Below are 15,923 nucleotides of genomic sequence, written 5' to 3' on the forward strand. Positions count from 1 at the left end.
AAGAGAATTTTTTGAGGAGGAGAGGGAGGTGAGTGGAGCAAAAGTTGGAAATCCCAGTTATTAAAAAAAATAGCAAAGTCTTACAAACTTTGTCAACTCCTTTACCGACCAAAAGAAACTGCAGCCAAAGGAATGAGCATAGATCTCATATTTATTCTGCAGAGGCCACAGGTTTTGAATTCCATTACTGTTCTTTGCAGACACTTTTTTGTCACTATTCTAGTTTTAAATACGGTAAGAGTTGTATCAATAACTTAATTTAGGGATGTTAAAAAGAAAAAACAGCAATAAGTTAAAGGTGAACACCATTACTTCATAGGACGGCATGGTGGAAAGAACTCAGGTTCTGAAATCAGAGACCTAGCTGCTCACTGTATAACTCTGGCTAAGCCATTCTGCCATTCTCAGCCTCTGTCTCGTCATCTGTAAAATGGGGACAGGTGACGATCCCTGCAGGGGAGGACTGGTCGAGATGACATAACACACTGTCTGCTGCTCCCAGAAGAGTGCCTTCGCCCGGAGCACTGAGCACGTTGTCTTCCCTGCAGACAGCGCCCCGGGCTTCCTTCCACCTGAATGAAGTCTGAGAAGGGCAGACGCTGATGAAAGCAGTCTGATGCTTCATCAAACTCACTAACGTGGCTCCACCCGGTAGCTCCTTCAAGACATCCTGTATTTATGTTTTTCATTCATACTACCTTCCCTCCTCTATACCTCACAAATACTGGCATGAAGCACGACACTGAAAGTCTGAATCAATGAGGTTAAAAAAAAAATCAGTGAAAGACCTGGGTGATTCCGGAGGGTATAAATCTTAGCGTGATCTCTCTGTGCCTTTGTCGGAACCTACCTAGGTTCTCTTGCCTCAGTGGCAGGCTGAGCTACAACTTGCAGCTTGCAAACAAGAACCAGGAGAATTCATGGTTCTTGGCTAGAAAGTGAAACTGACAGGCCTGGAAAACAACAGGCTCATAAATAAATCCTGTATTATGAATAAAGGCTGTGGATAAGAGTATGGACCATTGTGGTCTGTCACTTACCAGGAAGGCCAGATTTCTCCAGCATTATCTTTAAACACTGTAAAAACAAGAATGTTCATTAGTTTTCTGAGTTACACCGTTGTGAGAAACAGCCTCTTTGGACCCTGGGCTTATTAAACTGATTATATTTAATAATTCTCTAATAGATAATGACATACATCGTTAAGCAGATGATTAAGTAAACTCTCTCCTTCCTAAGGGCGAGGTGGGGCCAACCCAGGAGGGTTGTTCTGTGTTCACAACCAGAACTCAGTTCAAAGTTTTGTTCTTCCACTTCTAGATCTTTCTCTTTATCTAGATGAATGGTGTATTTTTGGCCAGATATGATTAATTGGGCTGGTTTAATAGACCCACATTAAACTTTGAATCCTATCAAACGAGATTAACCTTTATCTGGCACCCATGAAACACAACTGGTTATATATAAACTCCCAAGAACTGTGTAAGCGGTGATCTCATGAAACAAGGTAATACAGGAGACACGACTAACAGAAGTTTAAATAAAACAAAATAATTAAAAACTCTCAACTTCTGGAGAGGAAAAACATTCTTCAATAAACCCAGGGCAAAAGAGTAAACAGGATTTGATTTATACTACACTAGAGCAGAAGGGAGCAAGGTGGTCACTGCTGTAACTTGGAAAACAGAGAAGAGCAAACAAAACATCCTGTAATAGGGGAACACGTCAATAAACTATGAAAAGTCTTCAAACAGTTAAGAGGATGAAATAGATTTATATGAACTGGTATAAAAGATCTTTAAAGTATCCTAAGTGAAAGAGTCCTAGTATAATATCTGCAGCATGATCCCATTCATGATTTAAAAGAAATCACGCAGACAAGTTCTTTCTTCCTATTATATATGTACAGACACAGCCACGTGTTGGGATATGCAGGGCAAAGGTCTGGGAGGATACACACGCTACTGGTTTGGATAAAATTATCTTATTCGATGACAACAGTGACGTCTGGGGAAGGAACTAGAACACGGTAGTGACCAAGGGGGACTTTTAGCTCCTCTCTGAAGTTTAAAAAATAAGAAAACATCCACGACTACTTGCATTATTAAAAATAAAAAAGACTTTAAAATATTAAAGGGTATTTAGAAAATGATGTCAATGAGAAAACAATATATTAAAACACAGGGAATGGAACCAAAGCTGTATTCAGAGAACAGTGCGTCTTAAAGGCTTCCCTTATTTAATAGGAACAAGCAGTGGAGCCTTCGACTTGGGTTCTAGGTACAGGAAACGGGGCGGGGGGAGGGGGGTAGTCAGAGGATTTGAAAAAGACACACAGGAGCTCCAGAGGTCACCATTGTGAGTCACCCAGGGACCTCTGCTCTGACCCTGAGGGTCGGAACTGGAGCAGGGGCTGATCTGACTTACACTTTAAAGAACACACCCTGGGAGGTGCAAGGTTGGAGGGAAGAAGCTCAGGAGCTGCTGGAATAACCCAGAAGAGAGATGACAGGGTGACAGCAGCGCAGAGGATGAGATGAGGTCAGCTCCTAGGTAACTCCTGATGGTGGAACCAAAAGGATTTCCTGGAAAACTGCACGAGATGTAAGAAATAAAAGGATCAAGGATGACCACAAGGTGTTTGGCCTGAGCGAGGAGCAAGATGGAGCCGCCATAACTGAAGAAGAGGAAAAGGTGAGTGAACTATGTCTGTGAGAGAAGATCAGGAGTTCCTTCTGGGTGTGGGAGGACGAGCAGACGACCAAGTGGCAGGTGATACAAGCAGGGAGTGCTGGGGCGAGGGCCAGGCTAAGAACTGAGCACCAAAGTGCTCACAGATAAACTGAGAGGGGTCGGCAGGAAACCCTGAAGAGTTGTGGTCTTCGGGAAACAGTGACAGAAGTGTTTCAAAGAACAGTCATCAAGCACGTCCAGTGCTGCTGAGAGCCAGTAAGATGGAGCCTGAGAAGGGCTCACAAGACTGCAGCATGCGGGCCACTGCCGGCCTCCGGAAGCGCTGTCTGGGGGGGCGGGGGGGGGGCATCGGGAACAAGTCTGCCCTTGGTGGGTTCAAGAGAGAACAGAAGAATACACACATTGCTCCTTTGAAAAGTTTTGTGGTTTCATTCTTTGAAATTAAAAAAACACTAACGTTTAAAGGCAAATGAAAAACTTGAAAATATTTACAGCATGTAACAAATGGCCAAAAAATCGTTTAACAAGTGTTTTCTCGTGGAAAATTTCAAACCCACGCAGAGAAGAGTAAAATGAACCCTTAAGTATCCCCCACCCAATCTCACTGTGGCGGCCGCCCTGTTTGTCAGCACCCCACCCCACTTCCCCTGTCCTGCCCCCCGCAATTCTTTTGACGCAACTGTCAGATATATTATTTCATTTATTAATATTTAGTACTCATCTCTAAAAGATGTCAATTCTTTTAAAAAACATAACCCTAAAATAATTATGACACCTAAAACAATTGAATTCGCTAACAACAGATACCCAGTTAGTGTCCACATTTCGCTGCTTTCTCTTTATCTATTACTAAAATGTTTTGCTCTGAATCAGTGGCCAAATAAAGCCCACTTGCTACACCTGCCCTTCTCCTTAGTCTCTCCTGTCCTGCAGGCCACCTCACCCCGCAGCTGCATCCTGAAGAGGGGTTTTCCAGGCCTGTGCTGCATGGAACACGTCCCTCTGTCCCCTGTACTTTGTATAAACTGGTACTCACACCTAGAGGCTTGATCAGACTCGGGTCCAGTTTGGATTTTGGGGTTTTTTTGGCAAGAAGAGCGTGGGCACTGTGTCAAACTTTCACAATGTCTGGGTGTTGCTCTTTTTGGGGTGTTAGCAGTCTTTTCAGGATCATTCTAGATCCATTAAATCATTTGGAATTAGAAAACTGTGACAGTGTAAAATTCTATTCATTTTATTAGTTGAGATGTGTTTATAAAAAAAACCCTTTATAATCTATTTGGTTGCCCTGCAGCATAGTTTGCAAAACAAAAACAGGACAAATGCTCGATTATTTCCTGTATGGTTCCCAAGCACGCATGTCGTTACCCGCAGGTAATCAATGAATATGCTATTTTTAAGGATCATATGAGCTCGTGGGTTTCATGTATATGTACTAATCACCTTCCCTATTATTCCCACTGAGATTCAAACTGTCTCCTCTTTAACCAGTGGGAGCCTGTCCGAGCTGGCCCCTGATTCTCTCTGCCAACACTAGTCTTTCCTGGCTTCAGGGCTTTTGTTCTGACTAGAGGTTCCAGGCCCCTCTGACCCTTTCCTGACCCAGATACAGAACCAGCCGTTACTGCAAGAAGCCCTGGTTCCTTCTAATAGGAAAGGGTATTTAGCGACCACAATCTGGGTGTCGGGGTGCTCACTGCTCTCAGGCTGGTCACTGTTTCTAAGCTACTGCAGTGCAAAGAACTAGAAAATATTTGTTTAAGGGAAAAAAGACATCAAGTTCACCGAACTCGTCTAATTCAAATTCGGGAGACAGGCGTCACTGAACCACACTGATGTTATTCTGTCTCTCCACTTTCCAACACAGAAAGTCGCAGTTCTCAGTCACACCAATATAATTATGCGTTTGCTTTATCACACACACGCATACCACCATTCATACCGCTGGGAGTAATTATGTGCGTATGCAAAGTAAAAAACACAACGGAAATATGCCAGAATGTTAATGTTAGCAGGATAAGAGATAAGGAGAGGTTTTAATTGTTCCTTTTAATCCATTTCTACATATCCCAAATTTCTACAATCAGCAAGCATTACTGATAATCAAAAAATAATATCAATAATCTAATTTTTTAAATTCCAGTTGATTCACCAAGTTTTAAGCTCTCCAAACTATTCCTTCAGTGAGTACGTGGAATTCTTTAAAGTATATTATGTAAGTCCTAGCCTTATGACCTCAAAATTCTAACATAGGGGGTTACCACTGTTCCCCATACCAAACACCCACAAAGCCCTTCCTGCCCCTCCCAAAAAAGTAAAATTACTTACATCTCTGACAGTTATCGTTTCTTCTACTATAATCTCCATCTCTGTCCCAGGCTGAATGTCACTCCCCACAGCGAAAAACAGGAACAGCTAAGATCGAGACAGAATATGAATGCAACTTAATCTAAATTTTAAAATTGTATAAATGCATTATTTACTTCCAAAAAAAAGAGCTAATAGTCCACGAAACTTTAATAAATATTTCCAATTACGTAAAAACAAGACTACATTGGGTAACTGAATGCTACGATTTAAACAATAATCTTGACTACCTCGAAATGAAAGATGCTTCATTCACTGCCAATGTTTTTACTCCTAGTAAACATCTCTCACAGGTAATACTTATTCTACTGTGATCGCCATCTCTTTCTTGGGCATTCCTCAAAGGAATCTGCAGTTAGGGATTTGCAGTTACTACACACTGTAAGCATTAGCTGTGTTTTCCCTCTGAGTCATTTGGTTGTGCTCTTATTTTCTGTCCAGGGATTCCATATACTGCAATTCCCAAGACCCCACAGAAAAAGCATAAATCTGATCTCTCATCTGTTTTGGTTCCTTACAGACCTACTTTCCCTTTCTAACTCAATTGTACGGTCATGTCTTTCCTCTTCTCAGCTTGCCATTTACTACAATTTGCTCGAGTTCAGGGGAAGAACAAATCAGAGGGGAGGTAGCTGGGAAACTAATGAAGTAGATCCAGGAACCATGGGGATTCTGATAGGAATCTAGTTTACTCTGATATGAAGTCTTAACAGGAAGGACATACGGAGGCCTTTTGGACGGTAATACAAGTTGACTAAGTAGGTCGGGCTTCTGCCAAAGGTCAGCGGGTGGTGTTTATACAGAAAACGAAGACTGATGACAACAAAGCTGCTGGGAGACCAGGCTGCTACTGCACTCAGTAATCAGGTGCAAAACCAAGGGACTGGATTTCATTACCCCGAAAATGCCTGGTTACTCATTATTTTATGTACCATGAAGACAGAAAACAGCGCCAGCTCCATCTGCAGGATGCCACTGATCGGAAGATACAGCCCAATCACACAGATGTTAAAATGTGGGGGGAAAGGGTGCATTTCAGGATTTATGAATCTAGTTGAAACTGGTAGCTACTCAACTTTAAAGATTGCCCCTTAACCACAACATTTTCACAGAAAAAGAACCTTATGAATATGCTTTGATATAATATTTTTGATTTAAACACAGAACTATATGGATGCATTCCTAAAATAAAAGGTATCGTTTAAGAACATTTTTACAAAAAACAATATTACCACAGTAGTGAAGGTACAAGTTACAAAGTCAAGAATTTCTGACTATGGGAAAGTTGATTTTATTCTGTCAGGCGACATGTTACCTGAGAGGAAGTTGGGGCTTTTCCAGGACACAGTCCCAATGAACTCCCCATCCTCAATTCCGCTTCTTTCAAAGTACAATTGTCTGGCACTATAAAGAATTTTGATAACATAATGAATGTTATTAATTTCTACCTGTCTGGGCAAAATAATACTATACTGAATTACGTTCTTTGAAAATCAAGAATGTCAAGAAAGGAAAAAAAGTTGGACTCATGCAAAAGGATTACATATATCATAGTTATGTTTGATTTTTGATTTCCACACTCTAGAATATATTATTCTTATTATTTGTACAATAATGCCAAGAAATAAGAGGCAGCTATGAGTATTCTAGAGTCATACTCGTAAAAATCAAAGAGTTGTTATTCACAGAGATTAAAAGTTAGATATTCCAAATTGATCCACGATGGACTAGCTCCTTCCAGGTTTAAACTGCTATGGCAACTACCGTCAATAATTAGACTAAATTAAGTCTAATGACAAGATGTGTTACAGAGGTGAGAACAAAGACTATATCATAGCAGGTATCTCAATAAAGTTAGCAAAACAAATAAAAATGGGACAATAAATCTAGAAAGATATAATTAGATCAAAACCATGACTAAGATGAGGATTAACTAATCGAAGTCTGGTGTTTCACTTTAGAAGCCCAAGTGTTTGAATTCTTGGTTAAGATATTCTGCAATACACGAGGAAGACACCTGGATGGCAACATGTCCTACAAATCAGTTTCTAAAATGTAAGATAAGAATATTAGGTGTCGGAAGCCATTACTTAAAGTAAAAGCGTTAACAGCCTTAGACGGCACGTGTCTGTGTCCGCTTTTGAAGGCTACCAAACAGATGTACCTGGACAAAGAAGCTTCCCGTCTCTGTCAATAGGCCTCAAACAGCTGTTCTCAGCTATAAATAAAAAGAAGCTGGTTAGTGTACCAAACAAGGAAAACGAAAGAGATTTTCTATTGTGTTAATTAGCAGGAAGCTACAATAAGCTAAAAACACAAAAAGTAAACAAACAAAAACCCCCAACAACCAAAAAACAAGCATAGGCAATCTTCCCTTTGCACAGCAGTACAAGACTGTAAGAATGCCTGTGCAAGCTGGGATTGTGCAAAGCAAGCTTAATAACAATGAGAAAAATTACAACTGTTCATGACCTTAAAAATTGGTGTCCAAACATTTAAAACTGTCAGTTATACGTGCATACTGAAGTGGAAATAGTAAAACTAGTCTTTACACTGTAATTTAAAACATGAGAAACACTGAGAATTAAAATGTTTTATTTCTTTGTAAAAAAAGCCGTATCAAGACTAGTTTAAACAGAGCTTGCTTTCTTCTTCTCATTGTGTAGCTTACGATACAGAGGGAACATCTTTCCTATTTCCTAGTGAACCATCCTCTCCTTTCTAAGTTTGGACTAGCTTTCAATTATTTCAGATTTTGTGCTCTCAATCTCATGAACTTTCTCCAAGAGCTCCTTAGATCTTGCCAGCGACACTTCTCCTGGGATACCTTCATCCTCTTTGTCACAATCACTTTCCTCTCTTTTGCCGATAAGTTCGTGTTCATTAAGTTCCTCCGGCTGCATATCTGGTCTCTTAAATGATAGTCAACACTCGCATGGTGAGCTGTCACTCCATACACTTGTGTTTCTTTGCTGAGCTTGCATCTTTGTTGGCCAATTCGGTTACCCATTCTTGTAAAATGTCATGTGGATTTACCACTGGGAGAAAACGGGGAGATCTACACTTTGCTATCTGTGTGGTGAAATTAATATCAGATGTGCAGCGACCAATGACCGGCAGACTTCAAAGAGTGAAATAACTGGTCTGTTACATCTGTTATTTACGTAGTGGTCTGTGGACTGAAGCTAGTAGCAAAGCTTGTACTTTATGCAATCACTCAGTTAAATCCAATGGTAGCTGAAATTTGAACCATGTTGCTGGGTAACTGATGTTATATAATAAACTGTGATAATTGAAATTTCTACATATTGGAACTGTGCAGAGACTGCCTGTATTTCAAACATGTTAGGTGATTTTTTATGCCTAATCAATGGATCAGGGCTAGTGTGCCCTATTTTGGGGAATGCAGAGATTCCTGCTTTGTGGGAAGGAACAAACCAGGTGTAGTCCAAACAGAATTCTTACAAAGTTGGATATGAACTGGGCAGGCTGGGAGGTGGGGAGCCTTCTGAGAAGGCAAGAATCGCGTGCATCTTAGAAGTTCTAACTTTATCAGACCATAGCAGAGCCTCTTTCTGAGATTCCTGAGTTCTATATCTTATACTAATGTGAAGCTAGCATATAACTCTAATACAAATTTTTTGACAACTGAATTGGCTTATGAAAAGAATTCTCCAATTTAAAAAATGCATTTTAAATACTGTCTTATTAAAAATTTCTTACTCTCATTCAAAATACACTGTGTATCTTCCACGTACCAGGCATTGTACTAGAAGCTGACAACAGAGTAGGAACTGAAACAGCCGTGGACTCTGCTCAGAGGCTCGTCTGATGGGGTGGGGGGACATTCATCACACAAACACATGGATAGTTACAGCGTAAGTGCTACGAAAAGTACAGGCTATCATGAGAGTAAAGCAGAGAGACTAACTGAGGTTGTGTGGTCAGAGATGACCGGAGAAATAAAATTTCAGCTGAGACCAAATGAATGACTGAAATGAGAAGAGAGAAAGGGGAGAGAGTTCAGAGAGGTGACAGAACTGAGAAGTCGCAGGGGTGGAAGAGAGCTTGTGCACTGGACACTGCCAGAAAGGCAGCAGGGCAGTGAGCTGTGAGTAAGCAGGAGAGCAGAGGACAGCGGGGTGGGCAGGTAGTGGTCAGACGAAGCAGGCTTGTCCGCGAGGTTAAGGAAGCGGCCTGTGTGTGACAGCAAAGCACTCCAGGGCTCTGAGCAGATGGGTGACGTGACCAATATTTAGGAAGACTATGTGTCAGATGAAGAATGGTTTGGAGGGGAGCCGAAGTGGAAGGAGAAGGACAGCTGTTACACGGGAAGACAGACTATTTGTTTTAATAAACCATATACTTGTTAATCTCCAAACAAATAGTTTAATTAAAAAGTGCATTTAAACACAAGGGGATTAGAATAATAAAGCGACTTTAATTTAGAGCAGATCCAAAGTCCCACAGTCAGATGTGGATAAAGAAACAGAAGGTAAGAATTAAGAGACACGCTGCTGATATTCTAGGAATAATTACGGATGTTCACAGAACACTCCTACCAGTCTACCTGCTTGTCAGGAAGATATAGGTAATACAGTAAATTAAATCAATGATTACAATGACTTGCCATGAATTATGCGCCTTGGGCGGAAGCTGACACTGCCCTGGTTTACAGTTAGCCCAATATCTGCACAGAGGCTTCGAGGACAGAGATGGTTTTATTCATCTTTATATTCCCCGAAGTGCTTTTAAGTGCTTTTTAATCAACTATATTTTTTTAAGGTTTTTATTGGGGAAGGGGAACAGGACTTTATTGGGGAACTGTGTATTTTTCCCAAGACCCATCAGCTCCAAGTCAAGTTGTTGTCCTTTCAATCTAGTTGTGGAGGGCGCAGCTCACTGGCCCATGTGGGAATTGAACTGGCAACCTGGTTTTTGAGAGCGCGCTCCAACCAACTAAGCCATCCAGCCGCCCCTCGGCAGCTCAGCTCAAGGTACTGTGTTCAATCTTAGTTGCAGGGGGCGCAGCCCACCATCCCATGTGGGAATCGAACAGGCAACCTTGTGGTTGAGAGCACACACTTCAACCAACTGAGCCATCCAGCCGCCCGGGAGCTCAGTGGCAGCTCAGCAGCAGCTCACTGTCTTCATTGTAGTTGTGGAGGGTGCAGCTCACCGGCCCATGTGGGAATTGAACTGGCAACCCTGTTGCCCAGAGCTTACGCTCTAACCAACTGAGCCACCCGTCCACCCGTTAATCAACTTTTTTGAGGTAAAATTTATGTATAATAAAACACATCCAGTTTAACTGTACAGTTCAAAGAATTTGATGTAAACACTTGGCAAAGTGAGCTATAATTTGCATCACCCCCCAAATTGCCTCTGCCACTTTGCAGTCAACCGCCCAACCCCAATTCTGATGCGCCTCTAACTAGAGCTCATTTTGAAAATGTCATATAAATATGATTAAGAGTGAACGCCTGTGTGTCGAGCTTCTTTTGCTCGGCACAATGTCTCTGAGATTCAGCCCCATTTGCATGTGCTGGGAGTCCACTGCTTTTGCTGGTGGGCAGTACTCCATGGTAGGGACACTCCGAGATTTGTTCCTCCATTCGCCTCTGGCTTGTTTCCGGTTTTTGGTTACGTACATTTTTGTACAGTGTTTGTAAGGATATGTGTTTTCATTTTTCTTGGGTAAATATCTAGGAGAATTGGTAAGTGAATGCTTACATTCATAAGAAACAGGCTAACTCTTAACCAAAGTGACTACCAACCATTCCACGCGCCCACCAGCAATAATGGGAGTTGCAATTGCTCAGCATCTTCACTACCACTGGATTTGTGAGTATTTAACGTAGTGTGTCGTGGAGTCATTATGGTTCGGTTTGCTGGCTAGTGATGCTGAGCGTCCTTCCCTGCACGCTGGTCACTCACAGGTAGGTCCTCTTCTGTGAAAGGTTGGGTTTTGTCTTCTGATTAGGTTATAAGTATTTTTTATATATCCTGATGCAAGTCTATTGTCAAAAACGCTCTATGAATTTTTTTCTCCCACTTTGTGGCTTGCCTTTTCAAATGCCTTTTGAAGAATAAAGTTCCAAATTTCGATGTAGTCCAATTTACTAGTTTTATCTTTCATGATTTATATTTCTTGAGTCCTATCTAAAAAAATCTTTTTCTTATGATGAAAGGAACAATGATTTTTCTCATGTTTTCGCCCAGAAATTTTATAAGTTTTAGGTTTCAACATTTAGGCCTATGATCCATTTTGAATTAGTTTTTTACATGATGTACAGCAAAGCTGGAGATTCACTTCTGCATCTATGGGTATCTAACTGGTCCAGTACTTTTTCCCCATGGAAGTGCCTTGGTGCTTTTGTTGAAAGCCAACTGACTAAATAAATATGTTTGCACCTAGTTCTGGATTCCCACTGGAGTTCCACTGTACATATTTTAGGCCTCAAAAACCAGTTACGATCCCTGTTGCACATCTTCTTTAAACAGCCCTTTAAAAAATGTAAAAACTATTCTTAGCTTACCAGCTATACAGAAACAGGTTGTGAGCATAGCTTGCAGACCCCTGGTTTGTGTGTCTGCTCTTATGCCAGCACACACTGTCTTGACTACTATAGCTTAGAGGAAGTCTTGAAATCAGAAGGTGTAACACGTCCAACTGTTCCCCCACCCCCACCCCCAAATTGTTAGGGATACTTAGGTTCTTTGCATTTCCATATAAAGAATCAGCTTGTCAAGTTTCACCAAAAGCAAACAAAAAAACAAACAACAACAACAACAAAAAACCCTACTAGGATTTTGGGTGAGATTGTATTAAATCTACAAATCAATTTTGAGAGAATTATAGCCTCTTAACAATACTGTGTCTTCTGATCCAAGAACATGGTACATTGCTCCATTTATTCAGGTCTTCGTTTATTTTTCACAGCAATGTTTTCCTAGTTTTCAGTGTACATGCCTTGCACATATTTCGTTGAATTTATCCCCAAGTATTTCATGACATTTTTTTCTATTATGAGTGTTTTCATTTTCCATTTGTTTTTGTTGCTAGTAGATAAACATATAACGGATTTTTGTCTATTGCATAGAGTTCCTATTAACTCACTAATTCTAGCGGCTTGTAAATAGAATCCTCAGGGTATATAAACATACAATAGGTGCATCGATAGCGCTCACCATCATTGCAAAAGGAAAATACAATCAAACATGCAATGTTACCAATTCACATTCACTGGAATGGTTATAATTAAAAATACAGACAATTACAACTATTGGCAAGGATGTGGAGAAACATAACCCTGACATACTGCTAGTGTGGATATCAATGGTTCAGCCACTTTGGAAAACAGTATGGCAGTTTCTTGTAAAGTTACACATAAATTTCCTTTTTGACCCAGCAATTCCCATCCTATATATCTGTCCAAGAGAACTGGAAACATATGTCCACACAGAGATAAATGTTTATAGCAGAACTATTCATAAAAGCCAGAAAGTGGAAACAATCAACTGGTGAATTAATAAACAAAATGTGATATTTCTGTACAATGGAATACTACTCAGCAATAAAAGGAACAAATTATTAATACATGCTAAATCATGGCTGAACCCAAAAATGGAATGCTAAGTAAAAGCAGCGAGACACACAAGACTACCGATTACACGGTTCCAGAAAAGCAAGTCCAGAGAGACAGAAAGTAGATGAGTGGCTGTTGAGGGCTTGGAATGCGAATAGGAATGAGGGATCTTTTTGGAGTGATGGAAATATTCTAAAACTGGATTACAGTGATGGCTGTACAACTCTATATATTTACTAATAACCACTGAAAACAAGTGTGTGATGGTATATAAATTATACCTCAGTAAGGGTTTTAAAAAAACCTAATGCTGAGTGAACAGTGAGTTTGCAGAATGTTATATTCCATATGCTAGAACTTATGTAAATATAAAAACACAATATACACATATACATATATATGACAGCAAAATATATACAGCACAATATGAATACATAGACTAGAAACACACCCGAATCAGATATACTGGTTGCACCCGGGGAGGGAGAGAGCAGGTCTGAGGAGGACACAGAGGACGTTGTAATGTTTCAAACAAAAACAAACACATGACAAATGTTAACATCTGTCCATTTTGGGTGGTAGGTGGATGAATTTTCCCTAAATCATTTTTTGTACTCTCCCATAATTTTTTCAATTAAAAACAAAACAAAACTAAACTGAACCAAAAAACCAAAAGCAAATGTAAATGATTACCTAGTTCCTTCATTAATTTTAATTCCTTTATGGCTTTAATTCGAATATCAAACACCACCTAAAATAGAGAAATAAACTAATGACTGTGTATAAGTTGAAAACAATGGGAGGAGAGGACAATGAAGATTGTGTGTGCACATACAGACTGAGTTACTAATTACCTGACATCTAGTAGTTTTTGCCTACTTGAAAAAAAACTTTTCCATCCCCAAAATTCATTTTCTCTCTTCTACAAAGTCAAAAGCAAAAACTTAGATCTTAATAGTTAAGTTTTTACGCAAAGTGATGTTAACTGGAACAGAAAGGACTCCTACAGAAAACCAGAGAAACAATTCTAGAGAAAGGCAAAAAACTGACAAACCACTAACCTTTCTGAGGACAGCAAACAAAAGAAGCTGCAGGTGGTCACATTTCTATGTAAGAACGATGAGTTCGGGCCGTCAGCACAGATAATATAAAAATGTGTAATACGAGTCCAAGGGCACTATTTAAAACGCCTATTTAAATTTAGTTTAGAACTCTTTTTTCTTTTTTAGTTTAGGCTAAATGACTCGAGGGCATAAAAATCATAGAAATTTAGGGGTGAAACTGATGCCAGAGATCATCCACTTGCCCCGCCCATCGTGCCCCCCACCGGGCTAAGCAGCATCAGGAACTTCACCAAAGTCTCCCCTTGGGGTCAGGGTGGATGGAGGTCTCCCGAGGGTAGAGCATTGGTCTTTCACTGTTCCCTCGACTATACCACCAAATATCAATGCATCTTAAGAAATTATATTTGTAGAAAACATTCTAATATGTTTCTTTTTAATGAATTGAGACTACATAAAAATAAAAAGATCTTCCCTAAAATAATGTTTAAGGAAACTAGTATCACAGTCTTCAAGGGGAAGACTGAAGGAATCCCTGTTAAAGAGAAGCTGGCTTTATGTAGAGCACAGGGTATAATGCAGAGCAATTTCAGTTAAACTTAAACAAAAGGAAAAAGAACAGGACACAAAAACGAAACATGTATGCCAGTTTAAAAAATGTTGAAAAGACCCTTAAAAATAGCGTTTCATATTTTGATATATTTTGATAAATATATATTTGTATTTTGATATAGCACTATATATATTTGACAAAAAAGCTAGAGGATCCCATGTACTATAATAGCTAACTCCCACATTCTAATTCTAGGTTTTGGAGGGAAAAAGGGCACATATTTTCTTGAGATATGCCAAAGACTAATACTAGGTAAATGAGGAATAATTAAATACTAAAAATAAAAAGTTGATTTCTTAATAGTTAGAAGTCTAATGAGACTGTTCTGAAAGTTTAAGGCATTACTTTCTAAATAAAATTCAGTTAACTAAAAAGCTGTCAACCAAACGTGAATTATAACCCACTCACTGTGTTAGCAGTTGCTGGTATTTTAACGTGCTCCTCTTCAGATTCTGATTGGCATAAATTTTTAACTTGGATCCAGTTGGTCTCATTCACAGTAGTGATCCATTCGCCTTGTTTGGTCAACAAACTGTAGGTAAAAAGATGTTTTTAAAAATGTGTCTTTATACAGCACTTTTAAGGACCAGAAAGGATCAGAAAATGAATTATTTTTCCTTAGGCACCAGCTCTACAATTCAGCAAGTGACTAATTTAACGTGACGTAATTAAAGGTGATCACGTTCCGTGGAGCCGGCTCCGTGGAAGTTGGCTGTCTTTTCAGGGTAGTGCTGGCAGTATTCTGCGGAGCCGATCATATTCATGACTCCCAATATCTTTGCCGTCTACAGACCATCTGTGCCACACCTTTCCAAGAGAACTGTTTAACTGACCAACCGCTGTTGACTTGTGCCTGCACATGGGCCTCTCTAGGGGGCTTTCACGGAGCGCTTGTGCCAGAAACCCACCCACAGGATTTAGACCAAGTTTCCTAAGAGGACAGCCATGGACAGTTGTGCAGACCGACGCTGCATAAAAGTGCCACATCTAAGGCGTGTCATTCACATCATAGACTTGTATGTTTATGATGGAGTTTTATTTTATGAGAGCAGATGGCAGTAGAGCATCCTGTTCTATCAAAACGTGCCTACATATAGTATAAGGGAACGTGAGGAAAGAATGACTTCTTTCTAATTCACGCAGAGGCACACAACGGGCGAGCAGAAGTCCTCTTGGGGAGTGTGTACCCGAGCCCTGAACCACAAGTGTACTCTGGATTTCAGCTACTCCACTGTGGGACTCCACCTTAAGTTAGCAAGCCTAAACACAATGGAGTTTCAAGCACAAAGACGTTCCCTCAATGCCACCTTGAAATAGTGAGACACGGGATGATGACGGCAGCTAAAATATTTAGTACTTACTATGTGCACACTTTGTAAGCACTTCACTCGTTCAATCCTTACAATCCTATGAAGTTGGTACTAATTATTATCCCCATTTTACAGAAGAAGAAAGTGAACAGAGAGGGGTGAAGTAACTGGCCCACGGTCACACTGTTAGGAGTGAGAAAGCTGGACCCAAAGCCAGGCCGCTGGCTCCCTGCCCACCATGCCTACTGCCTCCCACAGGAGCACAGGCAGGAAACGTCAACAGACTGTT

General features: G+C 40.3%; 1 protein-coding gene across 5 annotated transcripts in view; it reads right to left on the reverse strand.

Moving 5' to 3' along the window:
- USP40 (ubiquitin specific peptidase 40) overlaps positions 1-15,923 on the reverse strand; it is a 71,752-nt gene that overhangs the window by 20,904 nt on the left and 34,925 nt on the right. For all 5 annotated transcript variants that reach the window (XM_019739759.3, XM_088794277.1, XM_019739758.3 and 2 more), the window contains 6 exons: positions 14,733-14,856; positions 13,344-13,401; positions 7,226-7,279; positions 6,377-6,465; positions 5,023-5,109; positions 1,041-1,077 (listed from right to left, as the gene is read on the reverse strand). In XM_019739759.3, coding sequence (XP_019595318.3) covers positions 1,041-1,077; positions 5,023-5,109; positions 6,377-6,465; positions 7,226-7,279; positions 13,344-13,401; positions 14,733-14,856 — 449 coding nt within the window. The remainder of the gene's footprint in view (positions 1-1,040; positions 1,078-5,022; positions 5,110-6,376; positions 6,466-7,225; positions 7,280-13,343; positions 13,402-14,732; positions 14,857-15,923) is intronic.

The sequence above is a fragment of the Rhinolophus sinicus genome, chromosome 17 (assembly GCF_057876585.1).
Source record: "Rhinolophus sinicus isolate RSI-liver-muscle chromosome 17, RSI-T2T, whole genome shotgun sequence".
NCBI lineage: Eukaryota > Metazoa > Chordata > Mammalia > Chiroptera > Rhinolophidae > Rhinolophus > Rhinolophus sinicus.